This window comes from Mya arenaria, chromosome 5 (genome assembly GCF_026914265.1).
Source record: "Mya arenaria isolate MELC-2E11 chromosome 5, ASM2691426v1".
NCBI classification, from domain to species: Eukaryota; Metazoa; Mollusca; class Bivalvia; order Myida; family Myidae; genus Mya; species Mya arenaria.
Window position 1 is genome coordinate 27,456,570 of NC_069126.1, and position 21,421 is coordinate 27,477,990.

The following is a 21,421-nucleotide window of genomic DNA, read 5'->3' on the forward strand; positions in this document are numbered from 1 at the left end:
AATTGTTGAGTGATTTCCCTTGATCAACTTAACAAGAACAAAATGGATGAGCATTGGAATTTGCTTGTGGGGCATTTGTTTTGAGCGAAACGGTATGCTTCCTCTTTGTCACCGTAGTTCCTAAGGCAGAAACCTTTGGCATTGCCAATTTTATGTGAGTGAGGCCTTCTCAAAATGCATTGAGATTTATACATGTAATGAAATCATTTTGATGTATTGTATTCGTGCCAATTAAAGACAAAAATTAAAATGATGGCATGTTTGCTCTAACTGTTTAGCCAGTTTTAATTTATAATAATTGTGAATTACCAATCAAGTAAATTTAATCGATGAGCCCCTTTTGCGAAATTGAGCCAGGAAAACAAATCAAGTTGTGAAATTCTTACTTGAGCCCGCGAAAATGACATCGAGCCAAGCAAAGATAAGAAAGTGTGAAATTCTTAATAGGGACCGCTAAAATGACATTGATGGAGAAAAATCGACCCTTGAGAAATCAAGTCATCCGATCAAATTTTATATGAACATATAGTAAAATCAATCGGTCCTTTTAATCCAGTTCGAGCCAACAAGGATATCGAGCCAATGAGTTTTGACTGTATACACATTTGGATAGTCTTTGTAGCGATATCCAGGCTGAAACAAAAAGTATTCGTGAAACAGACAATAAGCTGTGATTGGATGTCACAAAATCAAAATGATGTATAATTTATACAACCTAAAACTGTAATGTTGTAAGGGAAATTACAATGGGAGCATTTATCTGCAAAGTGTAAGATGGCTGTCAAAATTGGATAATTTATTTCAGCATGTAACTGTAGAATTTATCTTGTTTGGAGCATATAAATCCAGTGCATTTTTGTAGGAGATGAGAAATTAAGTATTTGTTTGATAAAATCTGACAGTTATAGTTTCTCCCTTGCCAGATTTTTTTGTTCTTGATCGTTATAATTGTGTCTTGTGGGACATGGTTAAAGCTGAAATGATACAGATGTCTAATTCATTCATTTCGTGCACATTTAATTGTACTTCTTGGGAGGCTAGCCATGGATAGAGCGTTTCAAAAATGTACGTTTTTCAATAACATATCATAGTAAACTTTATAAAGTTAAAAAGTGAACAACTATTGGATGGAATAAATATTTAACTCTGATTCAAATTGAGTTATAAATGGTGATTCATTTTGTAAATTATCTGAAAGTGTACTTAATTATATATGCAAAACATTTTCATTTATTTGAAAGAAAGAATTGATGTGCTAATTAGGAGTGATTGTGATCAGATCATCATCAATTAAAATTTTAGGTCGCTGTTTCGAAGGTAATTGGTTAGTGTAATGTATGGATAAGTTTAGAATTATAATTATTATGTGAGCTAAAAACAATGAATGGACTGTTATCGAAATGGTTTGTCATAACATGTTTTACGAAATAAAACTTTGAAGTAGTAGTATGCCATTTGAAAATGTGTAGCCATGATTTGTGTTTCTCTGTAACCGTAAAAAAACTAGGTGTAAGCATGGGCCAATTAATATAGCCATAATATTGTTGTCACTGGAAAATTGTTATATAGATTTAATTAAAATTCATGTTAACATGATAAAAGGCTTATCAGCTGTGAATCATACAAGTCCCATAACTCAAATAAATATTAAATATTTTTTAGATAATTGATAAAATTAATGTGAGCTGGCATCTGCTTGCCTTGCTCTTGTTCTAAAAATGTCATTCTACTTATAGGTGACCTTTTCTTAGTTAGTTTATACTAACGAACAAAAGCTGATAGCTTATGCACCAGTCAATTGTAACCACGGCCCCCCCAGGTCTGGGGAATAGCAGGGGTTTTGACTTTTGGTCCAGCCAACCACGGTTAAAATCCCCGCCCTGAGGGGACGAACAAATGGTAAAATCCCCGCCAAATGCCCCCACACCCCCAGGGACCCTAGGTAAGGCCCATTGCCCGCTATATTTAAAGCTAAGACAAAACAACCGCATTCACCCGGCACTGCAGGGCCACCTAAAAAGTAAAAACACGGCCCATTTCCCCGGCTATCCCCGGTATACCTGGGGGGGGGGGGGGGGCGTGGTTACAATTGACTGGTGCATTATAGAATCAGGTTTAATACTGGTAGAAACCAGTACTGTTGTCAATTTGGGAGGCTATGTGGAAGTACCCATAACTTCTGGGGTAAGTGACGGACACCTATGCCCTTAGACCACTATCTCTCTCTTAAGGTGACCTTTACAAAGTCATCATTCCTTTTATTTTGGTCAGAATACATATTTTCTTCTTCTTCTTCCAGACTTGGAGAGCAACCCAGAGTATCTGAGGATGATCTCGAGCGCAGCGGAGGAGACGGCCTCACATCGCAGACGGTCGGCTGAACAATCGCCACATTCCTCATCTGTTGAATCACCACTGGTCGGCGAGGAGGAGGAGGAATTCCTAAATAAAGTGTGCAAGTTTGAGCTTATAGCGCGGGGCAAACCAACGTCTCCTACAGTTAAGAGTCCTACTGGAAAATCCGGTTCGGGAAAGTTTTTTATATCCTCTCCAGATACAAGGAGCTCTGGAAGGCGCTCCGGTGAAAGTTTGCAGAATTATCCTGGTGAAAAATTGTTTACCAAAGATACTGCTACAACAAGGGTCTCTGCTAGTTTCCTTACGCCAAATAAATCGCCGAAACCCGAAGTGACTTACCAGGATGTAACTTCTCCTTCAGCTGGAAATTTTGGAAGTGTTTCGTCTAGAAGAAAGTCGAGCGAAGCTAGAAAATCTTTAACGAAAAGTGTTGAAAGTCCAAAAGGGAGTATAACGGGAGCGAGTCCAAGCTCTTCAACGAACAATGTATTCTTTAGCTCGCCAATTTCGCCAGTAAGGAAAACTGAGGTTGAAACTTCTCACTTTTTTGAACATTCTAGTTCCCCAAAGTCCTCTGTAATACAGTCTGTGAGTAAATCACCTATTGTACCTAGTAGCCCAAAACCTGTGATTACCCCACCCACACTTAATGTGGAACTTGTAAGAAATGTGGATGGTGTAAGTGGGAAGAACATAACCAAAGGTGCTATTTCTAATTCTAATGCTGTAAAGTCAGGTTCAGTCAATGCTCAAAATAAGGGAAATGGACTTTTATCAGTGCAAAGAGATGAGAATGTGTCTCGACACACATTCGATGGAATAGACTTTGATTTCAATGAACTCACTGAGAGTCAAAAAGATTTGACTCTAAAACACAGAGAAATTGTTGCAGAAAGGAAACAAGAGCAAGAAATGGAACGGCTTGAGAAAATTCGCCTTGAGGAGATCTTGAGCATGTGTGCAGAATATGAACAACAGATCGAAGACGAGAATAACCACTTGGTTAAAAAGCAGAAGGAGCATTTCTCCTCAACTGACCTAGTGACTCCTCCAATTCCTCCTCTACCTCTGCAATACCAGCATTTACAACAAGGATTACCCCTTTATGGGCCTCAAATAGCCCCTCCTGGGTCCCCAGGGTCATTTCAAGGTCACAGTTCTATCAAGAGAGGTCAAGGTCAGGGATTTAATCAGGGCCAGAACTTTTCTTTTAATCATGGCCAAAATGTTCCTTATGAAAAGTCTTTTGGTCAAGGTCAGGGACAGACTTCAAATGGTAGCCAAGGATATGCAGTTTCTAGTCCAAGGTCGCCATTACCACCAAATGGCCTTGACATTGGTACACAGTCCTTGGATAGAAGAGATGGTGGTTTAAAATCGGAACATAGAAGTTCCATGACCAATAAAATAATGACAAATGGATCTCTTACAATGCTTAACTCTCCAACAAACACTCATAAAGACTTTACCTACGGATTTCAGATGCGAAAATGTGGATCAAACTCCTCAAATTCAGAAGAGGAATCAATCTGTGGCAGTTCGGAAGATACTGGTACAATAAAACGGCGACCAAACTCAAATCAGGGGTCAGTTGGTACAGAAAGGTCACTGAGTCCAAGGACAACTCCCAGAAGTCCATTAACTGTTCAGGCTCCTAAATATAGCAGCCAAGCAACTGCTACCAACCTCTCAGGATCAGGAGCCAGATCTGACCAATCACAGTCATCGTTACATAGCACCTCTCCCGGATCACCACTTTATGTTGTATCTCCTTCAAAATTAAATCTATCTCATAGCCAATCACCGAATACGAAACATAATGATTTGGATGATGAATTTTCTATGCAATTTAAGATAGAACCTTTAAGGCTCACAAACATCAGTGTGGAATTTGTTGAAAAGAAACAATTTGACAGTATAGAAACAGGTAGCCACAGTTCTAATCACAGTGAGCCAGAGTGTGATCTTCATGTAGATGAAAATGCATGTGAACTTAAGGTTCATGAACCAGTTTCAAGCAAAGACTACCCTGGAAATTTTAGGGATGGTAATAGCTTTACGTCATCGGTTAGTGATCACAGAAACACAAGTAATGATAGTTTCGGGAGCAGGAATTCGGAGCCTGAATCAACATTTGCCATAGGTGCTAGCTACAGTCCAAAACTTCCAAAAAGCACGGACCATCATGATTATGTTAATATTCCAATAAATCCTGAAAAATATGCCGACCATGCAAGATACGCCCACGTGCACGAGCAAATGAGAAATGAAACTCACTCGAACAGTGGAAGTACGAGTTCCTCGAGTGTATCCACAGTTTGCGCACCAAGTTATAACGGATTTATAAACAATATTCTCTCCAGTGGTTCGCCACGATCTTCGCTGAGTGAATCAAAGTCTTCGAGTTTTGAAAACATCACTCCGATGAACAGCGACTCTGAATTTCTTGTTCCGAGGAAGCAGGGTTCCAGAGCATCTTCAACTGCAACTACAGACTCTAGCGAATGCAGTTGGGGAACTGTTGATGTAAGTATGCATTTCCTTTTTTTAGGCTGTGAACAAGAAACAAAAGTTAGCTCTTATTGGTTTCAGTTGTCAACATATTTTTGGTCCATTGAGAAGGCTGTTTACTTCAAATTTGCCAATACATTTATTTCATTAAATCAGCAGTCAGTGGTTATTGATTTAAATCAGGTGAACTAGTAGTTATAGACAGTGCCTGGCCCACATAGTAGTTTACAAAATAGTATTTTGACCACTAAAATGCTTAAAAGTCATTAGTATGTACTTACACAAAATAAATATAACACAATCACTGTTATGTGACTGTTTTCATCAAACCGTTTATTTTTGTAAGTAAATACACACAACCTTTAATCATTACAAAATAATGGTACTTGTTTGCAAATATCAGAAACCGTGCATGCTAGATCCAGCATTGTGTTAACTTTGTCTTAAATAGTAATGCTGTTTAACTAAGAAGCCATAATAAGAATTAAGTTTGACAGATTCTTTTGGAAAACGCAATTAAGATTTATCACTTCACATTTAAGTCTGTTTCTGCTTTCTTAAATCCCTATCAGGTCAATATTTATAAAGGGTCTAAGACAGAAAATTCGGCCTCGACCTAATTAAAAGAAATTTTAAAAATATTGAATTTGACATTACAGTGTAACCTTTTCAGGTGTTTAATTTACCCATACATGTTAATACAGTTTCCATTTTATGTAAATATTTGATCTTGAAACATTTTAAAGCTCATATGAATAGAAAGAAGGCATTCCTGCATGCAAGTTTTGGTAGTGGCGCTTGGCAGGCAAGTCCAGGGGTATGTTTCATTAAAATTCCTAAGAGCGATTTCATTCCTAGAAAAGATTTTCAGCAGTGCAGTACTACTTCAGAAAATTTCTTCAGGGTGGAAAACAGCTCTTCGGCTTCCTAATAAAACAGTCTTACAGTATCCCTGTTATTGTATATCATTTCAAAATTGTTTCAAGATGTTTAGAAGTAGGTTTATGGTATTGGTAACAAGGCCTCATATGATTGTGACAGTAAATTTCTTCTAAATGCACATTTGTTTTGTCTAAATTTATGTAAAACGTGTAGAATTAACTTTAACTGGATCAAAAGTTAGAGCACCAAAAACGTTGAAATGATATATTTTTTGTAACATTTTTATGCATTTAATTCCACCAAAGATACTCCAGAATGCAGTAAATTGCTTTTTGCCAAAAAAAAATCGGGGGGGGGGGGGGGGGGGGGGGGGGGGGGGGGGGGTTAGGTCTGGCTACAGCACTGAGAAAAATTAAGATTCATTGTTTCCTTTAATTAAGTATACATTATATATGATATATATATATTATAAGCATCACAACAAATCTTGAATTAATAATTCTTGTTGAGTATTAATAAATATTTAACATTAGGCTGTAAGTCATCATGTATATTGAAGAGACAATTCCCCACTTCATATATATGTAAGGGCTACATGGGACAAAGAGTTACTTCCCTTGAAAAGCGTTTAATTTCAATCTGACATAGTTTATCTCACTTGAGCCCTTATGCAAACTAAAACCGAAAATGAACTCAAGAGGTGGTTATTTTATTACTAAATTTCACAAGTTATGATAAAACGATACTTCTTTTTAAAGCCCAATAGCAGAGGACTGTTTAGATTAGCGAAGTTACCACAGAAAACCATTACACATGATTGAATTCTTTAGACGCTACATTATACAAATATGCAATTTAACGTCTGACGTGTTTTGATAAATTTACCAAAATAGTGTAGCTGAACAAGCTTTATACATTCTTGTCGTAAATTTAACGCTACTTTGGTTTATCAATCTTTTTTAGGCAACGTACATGATTCAAAAGATATGTATGCATAACGGTTATGTGTGTTTAACCCACTCTTAAGTCGTAGTGCGAAATACATGACAGTCAATGTAATTATAAGTTCGCTTTAAGAGCTAAACGGAATGTTATTATTAATAGTGGTTGTAAAATGGATTTATAAGTACTTCAACTCTATATCAGTGTGAGACATATATGGGGACTTTGTGATTTAATACTGGAATATTTCCTTTACACTCAAATGGTAGATGACTTTTTTATTCTTTATTTGTAAAAGGTAGTATAATTTATTTCCGTGCTCCGTTTGTTAAAGGTTAAATGCACTTCTGTGGGGTTTACAGAATGTGTAAAAAGTTCTCACAGATAAGGTTTCGATAAGGTTTTGATAAAACTTTTGTGATTTTTTACCCTTAAGAATGTTAGCAGCAACATTGATTGATTATGACATCAACTTTCCTAGTTCAAGCAATTTGTAGTACTATATTATGTGAAAACTTAAGTTGGATATTTAGGCTCAAAATTATTTATGTTTTACTGTACAGTATAGCTGTTTCACACACATAGAGATCATACAACTTTTTCACTAATAAGATGACAAATTTTTTTACTATTGAAGATAGTTTATGTTCATGTCAAAATATACATTAGAAACGCTTTAATGCTTTAAACCTTTAAACTTTATGTTAGTCATTTATATAAACAGATTTTCTGTCTGGTATGAAAAAATAAAATAGATGCATTGCAAAGGTTTTTAATAATAACAAGAAACCACTTTTTTTAGTCATTTAAAATAAACAGATTTTCTGTCTGATATTAAAAAATAAAATAGATGTATTGCAAAAGTTTTTAATAATAACAAGAAACAAATGGATAAAAGATTTATACTGGAAAAGTTGTCCAAAACGTTGTGGCATAAAAGCATACTTAAAATAGAAGTTTATACCAGTAATATCTGTGTCTTCTATTATACTGTGGTCTGTTTACAAAAGTTCATGTAAATAGTATTTACAATAGAGAACAGCCACGAGTGCAGTTGATTAATGAAGTTTAATACGATTAATCATTCTTTGTATGCTTTGATCATTTCAATGTAGATTTAATTACTGCATAAATATTGACAAACCTTTTGTATAAATAATAATAAGACGTAAATGAAATAATTTGAATTCTTTTGAAGTTCACTGCATATTGGAAGTGAAACCAGCATTTCTTCCAGGGGAAAAATCACATTTTTGGGGAAAAAAGTATAAACAAGTTCCTGTTTCGTTAATGTTATAATTATGAGACGATACCTTTAAAGCGAAAAAAATACAGCTGTATCATTATTTCATAAGCTATTTTGCAGGTGTTTTGGCTTACGTAAAAGTGTATTTTCGGAAGGCTTCATAGACAATCCCATACGTATTTGTAAACACAAGAAATTAGTTATTATAATTATTTTGTCTTCAAGGGTGAGCTAGTAAATTATGACTGTTCTATTTATTATTCATTTGGCTTTATCTTTTGGTCGACAAAAAATCTGTCTAGTCTATATGACGTCATTGATTGCCCTAGAGAGCATAATTATAGAAAACAAAGAAATGTCATTTTTTTAACATTTTAATACTGATAATATTCAAAATACCCGAATAATTTTATTAATAAAGAATTATGAAAAATTTGTAACCATAGTAGAACAGTATACTGTATTTGAATAGTTTAAAAAAAAAAAACTATGATACAAAATTAATTTTGGGGATGTTGGGTGATCGCGATCAACAAGAGAAAGAATTGAACATAGTGGGGTAGAAACATGGTGGAGGGCTAATGTCAGCGGGGAGGGGATTTGTTCCAATTACACTTACACTCAATGAGTTGGTGGCTTAGTGGTATGCTTGTATTAGAGCTGGAATTCATAAACATCTAATGTCATTTCCTAACTTAAGTCATTTTCCTTTAAGTTAAGTATCCCACTGGTCATTTGATTTACCGGTAGTAACTTATTAATATCTGAAATACTTTATTTACATTTATTTTATTGAATATACATAATTTTAGTTTAAAGTTACTTATATTTTTCATTTAATTTGACTTAGACTTTGAAAATTTTAGGATAACAATTTACTTTAGTTAAGAAATGACTTGATATTTTATAAATACACGCCCTGTCTTTTATAAAAGGACATTGGTTTGAGCCCCACCATGAGCACAATCACTTTGCGCCTCTAAAAGGACACCAGTTTTGGGTTGTACCCAGAAATTGGGCTCAAGTTTGACTCGTATCAAATTATAGCTGTCTTTGCAATAACAGTACTAAAAGTCAGTTAAAAATAGTATATATAAACAAAAACAAAAGAAGACGATTATATGAAGTTATTTAAGTAGAAATGACATGAGCATACGCCCCAAGGAGAAAAGTTCATAATTTCTTAACCTGTATTAAGTTCATTTGTAAATTTTATACCTGATTTAATCAGTGACAGCAATTGTCTCTAAAACAATTAAGTTAATAATAATTAAGATTAATCTACGTATGCTTGAGTGAAGGAAATAGTGGTTGTCAATATCACTTCGCTATGTGATTTCAATTGATAAAAAATGGGAAAAAATGCAAATCTAATTAGGCTAGATCTTGAGAAACCTATTTCCTGAAAAAAGTTATGATTGCTTCAATATCTTACATAACAAAAATTCCTACATATATTTATGTTATCAAAATAATGTTGCTTGTTATTTTATCGTGAGCTGTTATCCAAATTGGCACATTCTGTATGGCAAAAGTTTAAATAAAAAATTATTAAGAAAAAACTAGCAAAAAAACATTGCCCTAGTATTATATCTTTGAACATGGAATGAAACGGTTTTAATTGGCTCTTCAAAACATTTCCTTCAAAAATTGTTTCAGTTCTGGCAGAAGTACCAATGATAGCTTTAATGTTTTATGAGATTTTTTAAATTAAAATATTTTCGTTTTTCGATATACACCTGTTTATTTCGGAGAAGCAAACATGTTTTGTTAATTATATATCTATTATGCATAGGGTCTGATTTGTGAATATTGAAGTGCTCAAAACGTCAACACACATTTGACAAGATTTATGATCAATGATTAAAGTATTCAAAGAATGTTAATGGTGAAAAACGAAAAAAAACAATATGAATTTATATATCAGGCTATAGATTTTATTATGTAAAGTCTTAAAGGAAACGTTATTACAAAATTAATGAGAAATGTTTGTTTAAACTTGGGAATAAATCATGAACTGTAAATACCACTTGTCATTTTGTAAACACAAGATCATGAAAAGAAACCTTGTTTTCTTTTGAACGTTCATTCGTTCACATGTACATGAGGCTCTTCGTGTCAATATTGTATGAATATTATCGCTGTGCTTTATGATCCAAAACTTTCATTTTGCCATCTTTTTTGTCTGTCGACATTATCATGACTGCTCATGTGTAAACCGTTGAATCTTTTGAAGTGAAACAGCTCTCTAATTACATGTTTATAATACCCGAAACCAGTAATTTATATTGTCAACAGCAATGAATAGTTCCAATTGAGTTATTTTTGATTGCTGAGGCATATTATGAATATAATAAAGAATAAGAGCTAATCGGATTGTCTCCATTAAAATTGTCATTTTCCAAAGATGTCCCTATATTTAATCACCACCCAAAACTTCCCTTAAGAATTGTCAATATTTACCAACCACCCAAACCTTTTCTTAATATTTTTCAAAATTCCCCCACCACCAAGACCTCCCTTAATATTTCCTAACCCACCACCCAAAACCCCCCTCAAAATCCTCAGTATTCAACCACCACCCAAAACTTCCCTCAATATTTCTCAATTTTAACCCACCACCCAAATCTTTGACTGTACTATCCACCTCACTTATGCCTCGGTCACAAATCACCCGGCCGCCGGTTGATGCGTGTGATCTCTAGACATCGGACAGATGAGTGGCACTGAAGTTTGGACAATGAAGTTTGAGCATTTGTGTCACCCCATACAGATACCCATATTTGTCTATGACAATGTCCAGCAATTGGTACGTGGCATTTCTGGATGGACTAGCTTAGGTCCTATTGAATTATTGGCCAAGGCATGCACTGGAGGCCACAAATTTTTATGATTCCCCAACCTTCCACCATACAAACCATCTTCTGTGATTACTCCCCCGTTTCCTCCCCTCCCCTCCCCCAACCTCTTCTGGCTCACTCCTGCGCCCCATACCCAGCAACTTACAACTCTATTCTTTCATCTCGACCGTTCTCCTTGCCCTCAGAGCACCGAGCATCTTTCTCTTTACTCGACCACTGAAACTTGAACCCCTACCAAGATTGGTAGAATCTCGGATTCACCGCCTCCTTCACCAAACCCCTATTCCCATCTCCTATTAACCCTGTAGATTGGTATTCAAAGAATGCTTTGGGGTACTATAACAGTATGCATCTGCCATTACCATAATTAATACAAAAGAACTTATTGAGTAATGTTATAACCACTTGGAAATTGGTGGGTAATGAACTCCAGTGTGACTTTAAATTTGCCCTGAAGTTTAATACTTGATCTTAGATCATAGCTGCGAGGTTAATGATATCCCTCTTGACCTAATGTGTTTGTGATAATGATCGAAACAGTACATGATCAAAGGCGACTATGAGTTTGGTGGTATTCTGAATAGAGTACTTAATCCCATAGGTCAGGGACTTATTGGTTTATTTTGGATTGAAGATTATTTGGGCAGTGTTGACTCATTCAATCTTGAGCTTAATGGTATATGTGGGTTGGCAATTGATTAAAAATTGTTTTGTACCTGTTAGCTTTATAAAGCTATCTAAGAACGAATCCTATGCAAATGTATGTAACAAGAGAGCCTTCCATATTCTACTGTGGCTTGAACTTTTTCACCGCCTCGTGGATAGCGCTTTTTTGTTTAAGGTCATTGCATTGAAAATCTGCATCTAAAATGAACTATAAAAATAGTGCTTGTTAATTTTAAAAAAAAAGTCAGTATCAAACCCTGGTATTAAATGGTATTCTTGAAAAGCGCTCGGGTCAATGTAATTCCACCCTTTTACCTTTTGAAAAAGAAACATCAAAGATTCTTAAAAAGTGAGCAACCCAGTAACGTTTTAGTTCAAGGAGAAACGTTGGCATTAAACTTGAGAAACTTGAAACAGCGATTTTCAGTACACATTTTGATATTTTTTGCAATTTCTCTAACAGGCAATGAGGAAGACCATTTCCTATTATTGTGAGGAAATCCAAACTCTTTTATTGCTGAAGACTTTACAACCTGTTCACAGACGTGTTACAATACCTACGTCAGAAATATTGCAAAAAAACTGGATTTGATTACCCAAGCTTCACAGCAAAATGTTGAACAGTTGGAATGTTATTTATTGACTGATAGGTGCTCTTACAACTCAAAAATTTGATGATCAAAGATTTTGATCTGCAGACTTAGCAAAAAAATGTATATTCTTGTTGAGTAGTCAGTTTTCTTTGTGATTTTGTTGTGCTTGGTTTAATCTTGCCTCTTAGTATTTTTTATATTTTGTCTGAAGTATAAGTTTATAAATGTTATCCTTTCAAAGTGCTTTCAACCTTTCTTTGGCATTATCAATTACTCTATCTTCAATCCTCACGTCAACTTCATCGGCCCTGCCCCCTCCCTCCGCTCTGCCACCCTGCCCCCTCAACCCATCGCCTACACACTGGCACCAAAAGCCCATTAGACTTCCAATTTGCTCTCAGTACTCATAATAGGCATTATAGGCATTATTGAGACACACTAAACAATTGTCAAGATTTTGACACCTTATAATAGACAGACTGTCCATAGAATGCAGTGAATAGACAGTCAGTCTTCGTACTTCATTTTTGCCAATTATCTCTTCAAGGGCTGAAAACCTAACGCTACCATATTTGCATTTCTGCGTGTATCATTACAGGAAGTGGACCCTTATCAGCAACTTCAGAGGTTGAAAGTCAACAAACACGACCTTCTTCAGAAGATCACAACCTTGAAACAGCAGATTATCGATATCGAGAATCAGGAAGATGAGGCTCTACGAGGGGTGAGTAAAATTTGTCTTAGAAAAATAGCAAACTTTAATACCCGTGGTATGAAATTGAATTAAATTTTTACCAAACCAATCAAATTAATGCCCAAAATGCTTTCTTGGGAATCAAACAATACAAAATCATGTAATTATTTAGTATAAACTTTTCAGTTCTGAAGAAAATTATATTATCTTATGCTAAGACATTCTCATTGGAAAGGTTCTGTGCGAGATTGTGGTCTTTTTTAAAAATGTCTCTGACTTCTCTGACCTCTTCTGGAAGACAGAAACATTAATAGACAATGAATAATTTGTGGGTAATTTCATGAAATCTTAGCCTAAAAAGGGAGAGTTAATATAAAACTGTTCAGAGTTATCGTTCTTACTTATGATTACCGTAAATGTTCTGTTAGATGTGCATGCCTTATAGATGGGCATAGGGTCTTTTTGTGGGTCTATTTTCTGATTCAGTGTCTTGGACAATGCCTACCTTTACTCTAAACTAAAAAAAATGAGCCTGCAAGTGTCTTTTAAAGACAAAGGGCCAGTGCGTCTAATAGGACATTTACGGTATTCAGGAAAAAATGTTGCTTTTAAATGAAATGCATTTTTTTATCTGTGTTTCGTCCAGTCTCTCCATTTTTCCTTGACAAAGGTCTGACAAACTAAACTTTAATTTTGTAGTGCCTTATGCATTAGATAAAGTACATAAGACAAGTCCTGTTTGTTTTGCAGGTAATGAATAGAGTTTTGAATTAATTTTAGCCATATAATTTATGTAGCATTGAATGCAGAAGTGATGACATAGAACAGAGTACTCTATAAACATATCATAAAATAATTCAATATTAAAGCTGCACATTAATTTCAAAGAATACTTGACTTGATAAAAGTGACATGTTTACCAGGTTTATAATATGGGCTATATTTAGGACTCGTTTGAAAAATATTTTATTTTTTATTTTATTTTCAAAATAAAAAGGACTCATGAGAATGTCTCTTAATTGTAGTTTCCATTGTTAACATTTTCCCTAAAGGGAACTTCTTTTTGTTTCTTTGACCAGTTAATTCAACATTGACCCATAAATGACCATGATAATATGGTCACTGTCCTTGTCCAAATTAAACAGTTTGAAAGTGACATACAATTAAAGCAAGGATGTAATTATTTGAAACAAGGATTTTCTGTTTATTTTAGACCACAGTAAAATGTTTTCATTGAAACAATGTATTATATTTGATATGGAAGTTGATCTTTATAAGCTCCTTAATGAACATTTTGGAGGTTAGAGGTCAGTTACATTGATCATTTTTGCATTCAGCGTGTGGAGGGGGGGTGGGGGTTGTAGGTGCGCACGTGCCCCTCTTTATTTGTCCATGTGCACAGTACATTTTGATAAAGTAGATGCATAAATAGAATGAAATGCACCGTTTAAAACTTAAATTAGTCAAATCAGCCCATAAAGTGAGCTCCCTCTTAGGTCAAATCCATGGACTCGCCCATGTTGATGGCATATTATTTTTATGACATTCAAATATATATAAATCTTTTAAACAAACCACTGATGTTAAAATATAGCAAAATAAATGGCTTATGTCAGTTGAGCATCCTTGATGTTTAAATAACACATCTTGGTATCAATTATCAAGATGATTATCATTCATTAGTTGTTGTGTTCTGATAAGAACTAAATCCATGTACAAGGTCATCACATTTCGACTGTGAGTAGTGAGGAAATACGGATATTTAAAAAATTGTTTTTTTGTGGTTAACATATATATTACTAACCAGGGTTTTACGGTTTTACAACTGTGGCTGAAAAAATAACCACACAATATAGAATTTATAGTCATAAAGATCATAAATAAAGATTTAAATGATAAAAATGACCTCAAATAAGGAAGTTATTTGGATATATGGAAATATTAAATAGAATGTGTTACTTGTATGAATAGATAGATAATTTATGCATAAATGAATAAGAAATAGGATGTGTCTATTTGGGAGATGAAGTTTTTTCAAGACATGTCACTTTTGGATTAATAAGTCCTTTTAGTTACACAATTATTTCCCTTGCAGATGGAGATGGAACGAGCTCTACTGGATGGGGAACATCACAACGAGATGGGAAAACTCCAGGAAGATCAGGAGAAAATCCTCGAGCTTCGACAAAAACAGAACATGCTCATGGAGAAAGCCTCTAGACAGAGAGAAAAGGTTTGGAATCCTTTTTGGCCTAAAAAAAAATAAATTTCCGTAACCCCCCCCCCCCCCCCCCCCCCCCCCCCCCCCCCCCCCCCCCCCCCGAAAAAAAAATGTTTGTTTTTATATGTTGTTTTTAAAGCTTTATACCGAATATTACTTTTACACCATGTTACAATGATGGCAATAACTTTCTAACATAAAGCCTAATAAAAAAAGCCTTATCCCAAATATCCCCTCTGTCTGTTCATCTGTCCATCCATTTCTTTCTTGTCTCTCAAAGATCAATTTTGACCAGGCTGAATTGGGGGCATTTGTCACTCTCCTGTGGCAACTCATGTGAGTCGCCTGCACACACTTCAAACACAATTAAATGAATGTGTGCATAACAGATCAGGTCCCAGGATGAGAAGATTAAAGGAATCACAGCAAATGAAGTTTAAACTATTATCAATTTAAATTTTATCCCAGATTGGTAGAGAAACATTTGATAACATTGTTCTTTGTCCTCATGGACACCATCTTACTTTCTTGTTTGCTGTCTAACTAACGGCATTTGTTATCTATTCTTTTTCAAAGTTGTTATCTAATCTTCACCATACTTGGTAGCAATGTTCACACTTAAGAGAACTATAGCCATTTAGTTGTAATTATATGGCTTGATTCAACAAAATCTGATCTCTTACTTGAGCATTTCTTACCCAATTTCTACCAAATTTCGTTACTATGTTTGACACCATGTTTTACAGGAGATAGCTGTGATAGAAAGAGAGAGACAGAAGCTTGAAGACCTAGAACTCTACAAAGCCGCCCTTGAAAAACAGCTGGAGACATGTGCCTCTGAGGAACAGGCGGGACTCCTTGATAAAATACAACGCCAGAAAGAGCTTGTCGACAACCAGAGGAAGGTCTTTGATGATCTTGAGTTTCAGCAGCTGGAGGTATGGCAATGATTCCATGTGTAAATTTTTAAACTGCCTGTGCCTTTTAATCAAATTTGAGAAAAATCAGTATAATTTTATTATTGAAAATGAAAGAAATAGTGCCCTTGAAAATGGGATAATGTAATCCTTTACAATTGGGTAAATATTGTCCTTCAAAATGGAGACGCTTAAAATGATTTATATTGCTGTGCAACCAGAGTCCTATACACATTAAATCGCTGAAGGAACCATTATTCCTAATAATGTGGATCCAGGATGCACTTTTTATTAGTAATATGTGCACAAAATAATGCTTAGGACCCTCAAAAGTTTTGTTCGGGACCCATGGTTGTTAAATATGAGAGGGATGCACTCAAGCAGATATGAAAATAAATCACTGCACTTATTGTCGTAGAAAATAGAAAACATTGCCCTGAAAGTGGAAGACATATTGTTCTTGAGAATGGGAACATTACTTGTGGGGTTAATGCCAGAATGTACAATTAAATGTGGTTTTGTACCTTCTGACATTAATCTCAAGATCTTTTGTCCTTGAAAATGGGAACAAATGTCCTTTAAAATGGGGACATATTGTCCTTTAAAATGGGAACATATTGTCCTTTAAAATGGGAACATATTGTTCTTTAAAATGGGAACATTGTCCTTTATAAGGAGAACTTACTGTCCTTTTAAATGGTGACATATTGTCCTTTAAATGGGAACATATTGTCCTTTAAAATGGGAACATATTGTCCTTTAAAATGGGAAGAGAGAGTATGACCCTAGAAAATGGGAGATATATTGTCAATGGGGATATAGAATTATTCTAGAAAAAATGTGGCATAGAGTATTGAGATTGGTGGACAATGGAAGATTAGTCCTAAAAATGAGGAATCAGGTCTTTGTGAATGGGTTAAATGGTCATTGAGAAAGGGAGTGGACAGCATTTGTACAGGAATGTAATGCCAGTGCTTATGCGCTATTACATCACACTCTTTATGTGCACATATTTGCATCAAACTTGTATTTCATGTAATATTTTTGTGCTTTAAATTACGAAATGGGACCTTTTTAAGGGTATGAATTACTGAAAATGATGCTAACCTATAGAATTACATAATTTACATAAACACATAAGCATTATAATGATGTAAACTCTGGGTGGTGGTTATGTGAGACAGTGTCACTGGTTAATGGTCAACCTTTTTGTGAGAAGTATTTGTACAACTACCAACATTATGTGAGGCTGAATACCGAATGTTTTTGGCTTTAAACATGGCAAAAATAGCAACTCAGATTTCTGCATATTTCAATAATAGCTAATGACTATCTTTTAAATAGAACTGAATAGAAGATAAATGAGATGAAGTATAATTTATCTCATATAATATTGTAAAGGTTTTCCTCTGACGCATGTTCCATGAAGACAGATTCATCTGTTATATGTACAATACTGGCACTTGAGTTTATATTAGAAATATATTGAATCTAATACTGTTTCCTTTTTAACAGTCTGAGGCTAAGTTTGAGGAAGATCGGGAGCAAGTACAGAGGCGACTGTTGTCCGACCAGAACACACTTCTCACCAGCTACAGAAACAGAGAGGTAATGTATCGAAGCAGAGTCATTATAAAGGCAGATATAGTCCCAGGGTATATTCAATAGCAATCAGAGTCAAACACCCCTGAGTTCTTGTTTCAGGGTATGAAAACTGTGAATCTTAATATCATTGTAAAATCGCTACTATTTGAGCATTGATGGTAAAAATTACTGTATATATTACAAATAACATGTTTTACTCTCAATTTTGCTTCTTTCAACTAAAAGAATGAAACAAAATAGTTTTGGTTCCATTTTTAATAATCATTATTGTTTGATCATAGACACTCAGATACGAGATGTTATTGATTGTGGGACAAGATAGGTAGTTGATGACAACAACAGGAGTAGCATCTGTCACACCCTGGGCCCATTTTCACCAATGGCTCGAGTCCGAGTTTGAGACTCAGGCATAGAAAAGATATTAATATAAATTACTTTGAACAAAGATGTGTGCATAATTGAAAAAACAAGTTGTTTGTACCAGATGCATATTTTGTTTTGCATTGAGAGCAATTTTACAAAATTTAAATTGGCAGTTTTGAGTCATGAATCTGGAACTGCGACTGAAGTCGTAGTTAATGTTGGCCCAGCTTTCATCATCATGGATATTTTGTATGTACCGGATGGGCTGTTGAAGTATTATAAAAGTTCACACTTGGTTTTGAGTTATGAATGGTGTGTCAGATTAATAGCATTTGTTTTTTCCACTTAAGGTAGAGAGGAAGTTTTATGCTTTATAAACTTGTCAGATTGTATAGATGTTAAAGGCACACAATATAGATTGATGCAAAAAATAAATAAATTATTTCAATTCATTATCATGTTTAACTTATTTGACTTTAATGATCAGAACAAAAAAGCCATAATTATGATTTAGGTACAGATAAAAAAAATATGCAATATTTTGGCACTTTTTTAACTGCTGAAATTGTGGCCACATAGCTATTAATATAAAAAAAATATTATTTTTTTTATTAAAGGTCAATATTTTCTTATCTGTCACTAAATCATGTTTTTTTTATCGTTTAAGTCAAATGAGTAAATCATGAAAATGTATTAATTTTTTTTATTTTTTTTGCATTAAACTATGTTGTGCGCCTTTGAATGCAGTAAAAAGCTTAGAATGTAAAACTGTTATTTTATTGTTAATTATAACACTGTAAATCAATTACGGTACAATGCTCATCATGTATGATGCTGCTTTCTGTTCGGTGTGTCGTTGACTTATCTGTGCCATTCAGTTAACATTCTATATTGGAGACAATCGAGTATCCTAGTGGAAGTTTAAGCTTCGAAGATTGTAACTCAAATGGGAAATCCCCCATTTTGGGTATTACAAACTGAGTAAAAAGTATTTTGTGATAATCATTACTATATCCTGGCTGGCTGCTTTTCATAGTCATGTAATTTGTCATAAAAACCTTCACACAAAACATGTTTCCTGTAAAGTTTTTATGATAAATTACATGACTATGCATAGTGGCCAGCCAAAAAGCTGCTGGAACAAGTTGGAATGTGATGAAACTATCTTGTAAAACAGGTATTTAATATGAAGTTTTTTTGCACTGTATGCCTAGATTACATATTTATCTTTCTGGTAAAGGTGTTTGTGATGAAAGCAGGCTGTATACTAAAACAACCAGCATGTCCAGATATTTGAGTTTCAAAGAGCGTCAGTATTATAAGACTCAATGGAATCCCTTGGGCCTATTTGATAACAAACTTAGTTCTAACTTAAGTTTTAAATATGAATTCAAGTGTAAAATTTGTTTACCAGTAGGCTGAGTATAATGAAATAATACAAGCCCTGTCTTACGATAAGGATTATATTGAAAATCTGGCCCAGGACTAGGTATGTAAGTATCTTCCATGGCAGAGAGTCTAAGATAGGTTTATCCCAACCCTGGCCAGGGTTGGGATAAATCTTCCTCACACGATCTACCATGGTAGATGCTTTTTCTTTCACCTCAGTTAAACCAAAGATAGAAAAAAAGAATTTTTTTTACATTTGGGGCTTTTTTATCTTTGCCCGTTGGCAAGATAAGGAATTCCAGCATGGCAAAATATTTAAATCTACTTATAGGAGAAAATAATATTTTTTTTGCATTAAAGATTTTTCTCCAAAACAATTCAAGTACAGTAACTTTATATACTAACGGAACATTCCCTACTTACTCTATTAAATTTAACTAAACAAAATGTTTTTTCGTTGATCAGGACAGTTTACAACAGATCTCGCAACAACAGCGGGAAACTATGCTGGGTGTGAAACGGGAAATGGACAGCTATGAACAGGAGAGGCAGGCCGCTATACAACGATATCGCAAGGTTTGTTTACCCCACCCACTTCTGAGTGACACTGCTTTCATCTTGAATGTGTTAAATTTGATATTCAGATTTATGTTGTGTTTGTGTTGTGCTTTGTAGATGTGTTTAGAGTTTTTGTTTAGTTTGTAAAGTTTAAAGCAAGGCAATCTGTTTTCTTTATTTTGCAAAACAAATTACATCTTTTCATCAACAAACAAATCCACCCATGAATCATTTGTTAGCCTGTGGGGGTATAGATATAAACTCTGTCAGACAAATGATCCGTGGTCTAGTAATAACACACTTGACTGGCAATCCAGGGGTCGCAGGTTCGATTCCCCCCTGCACCACTAAAGAAATACTTATCATCTTCCAGGAGGGACATTAAATGGGGATCCCATGTAACAGTGCTATACACTGGTGCACGTTAGAGAGCCAGGGTAGCACTAACCAGGGGCACATTCTGTCTGTGCACTATGCTCCAATAACATAAAATGACTGACAATCTATTTGGAGCTCTCGCTGAAAGGCCAGAGTGCGAGTATAAATAAGCTAACACACCACCACCAAACGACAGTATATTTAGGTTGAACTTCAGTTTGGCTTGCCATTTGCTCAGTTTGGTTTTAATGTGCAATGTTTCAAGGGAGGGTACAAAAAGGATGTAGTCATTTCTTGATTTCAATGATTAATTCTCATAATGTTATAAAAAATTCACCTGTGAATCATTTGTTAGCCGATGGGCTATGAAAAATGAATATTGTCAGACAAATGGCTTGAATGTGGGTTTGGCTTGTATTCATTGCGCAATGTTAAAAGGGAGGTTACAAAAGTTATGTGGTTATTGGTTCATGTCAATGATTTCTTCCCTTACTTAATCATTTGTAAGCCAATAAGCTAAAACTACAAAAATAGTGAGACAAACTGAACTCGAAATAAAGTTTGGCTAGCTATTCATTCATCTGTTCAATGTTATGTGTGCAACGTGACAAGGGAGGTTACAAAACTCACATTATTGCTTCATTTCAATGATTACTTCCCTTGCTTACACTCCTTTGCTTTTGTTGTTGTTTTCATGGCTATATAATGTATACTGTATTCGTAATTCATGAGTTGTAAAACAAGTTCTTGCAATTTGTTAAACAATATATCTTGTAATAATAAAATGTCACTGTAATTTTCATAATAGTACCTTTTGAAACGCTATCTTGACTAACAAATTATAACTAGTTAAGACTATAGAAATAAAACCATATCAAATTGTCAGATCTGTGGGACCAATCTAGATGTCGAGGGTCTCACAGTATTTTGGGTACTAAATAACTAAAACATCCCATCAACCAGTGGGGGCAAAACTCCCCCTTTAGATTCAAAATTTTGTTTAAGTCGCACTTGGGGATTTGACGGGGTCAAGCCATAATGCAGCCATTATAGGGCGCGGGCAGACCTTTTTAAACTCAACAACAACAAAATATCTTGACTAACCAGAATATATTTTGATTGATTTAATTTTATGAAAAGCAAGAATCTGCACAATTGTGTGTAAAATTCTTGGTTTTTACAGTATGATACAAAATAACGACATGTTTTATACTTATGTAGCCATTGTGTGCATTCT

At 34.8% G+C, this 21,421-nt stretch overlaps 1 protein-coding gene across 6 annotated transcripts in view; it reads left to right on the forward strand.

Moving 5' to 3' along the window:
- The window catches only part of LOC128233594 (pleckstrin homology-like domain family B member 1), an 85,525-nt gene that overhangs the window by 24,462 nt on the left and 39,642 nt on the right, over window positions 1–21,421 (forward strand). For 5 of the 6 annotated variants that reach the window (XM_052947336.1, XM_052947337.1, XM_052947339.1 and 2 more), the window contains 6 exons: window positions 2,300–4,884; window positions 12,658–12,783; window positions 14,849–14,986; window positions 15,721–15,912; window positions 17,407–17,499; window positions 19,714–19,824. In XM_052947336.1, coding sequence (XP_052803296.1) covers window positions 2,300–4,884; window positions 12,658–12,783; window positions 14,849–14,986; window positions 15,721–15,912; window positions 17,407–17,499; window positions 19,714–19,824 — 3,245 coding nt within the window. Of the gene's footprint in view, window positions 1–1,028; window positions 1,066–2,299; window positions 4,885–12,657; window positions 12,784–14,848; window positions 14,987–15,720; window positions 15,913–17,406; window positions 17,500–19,713; window positions 19,825–21,421 lie in introns of those variants that run through there. The other variant, XM_052947341.1, reaches the window with a different exon arrangement.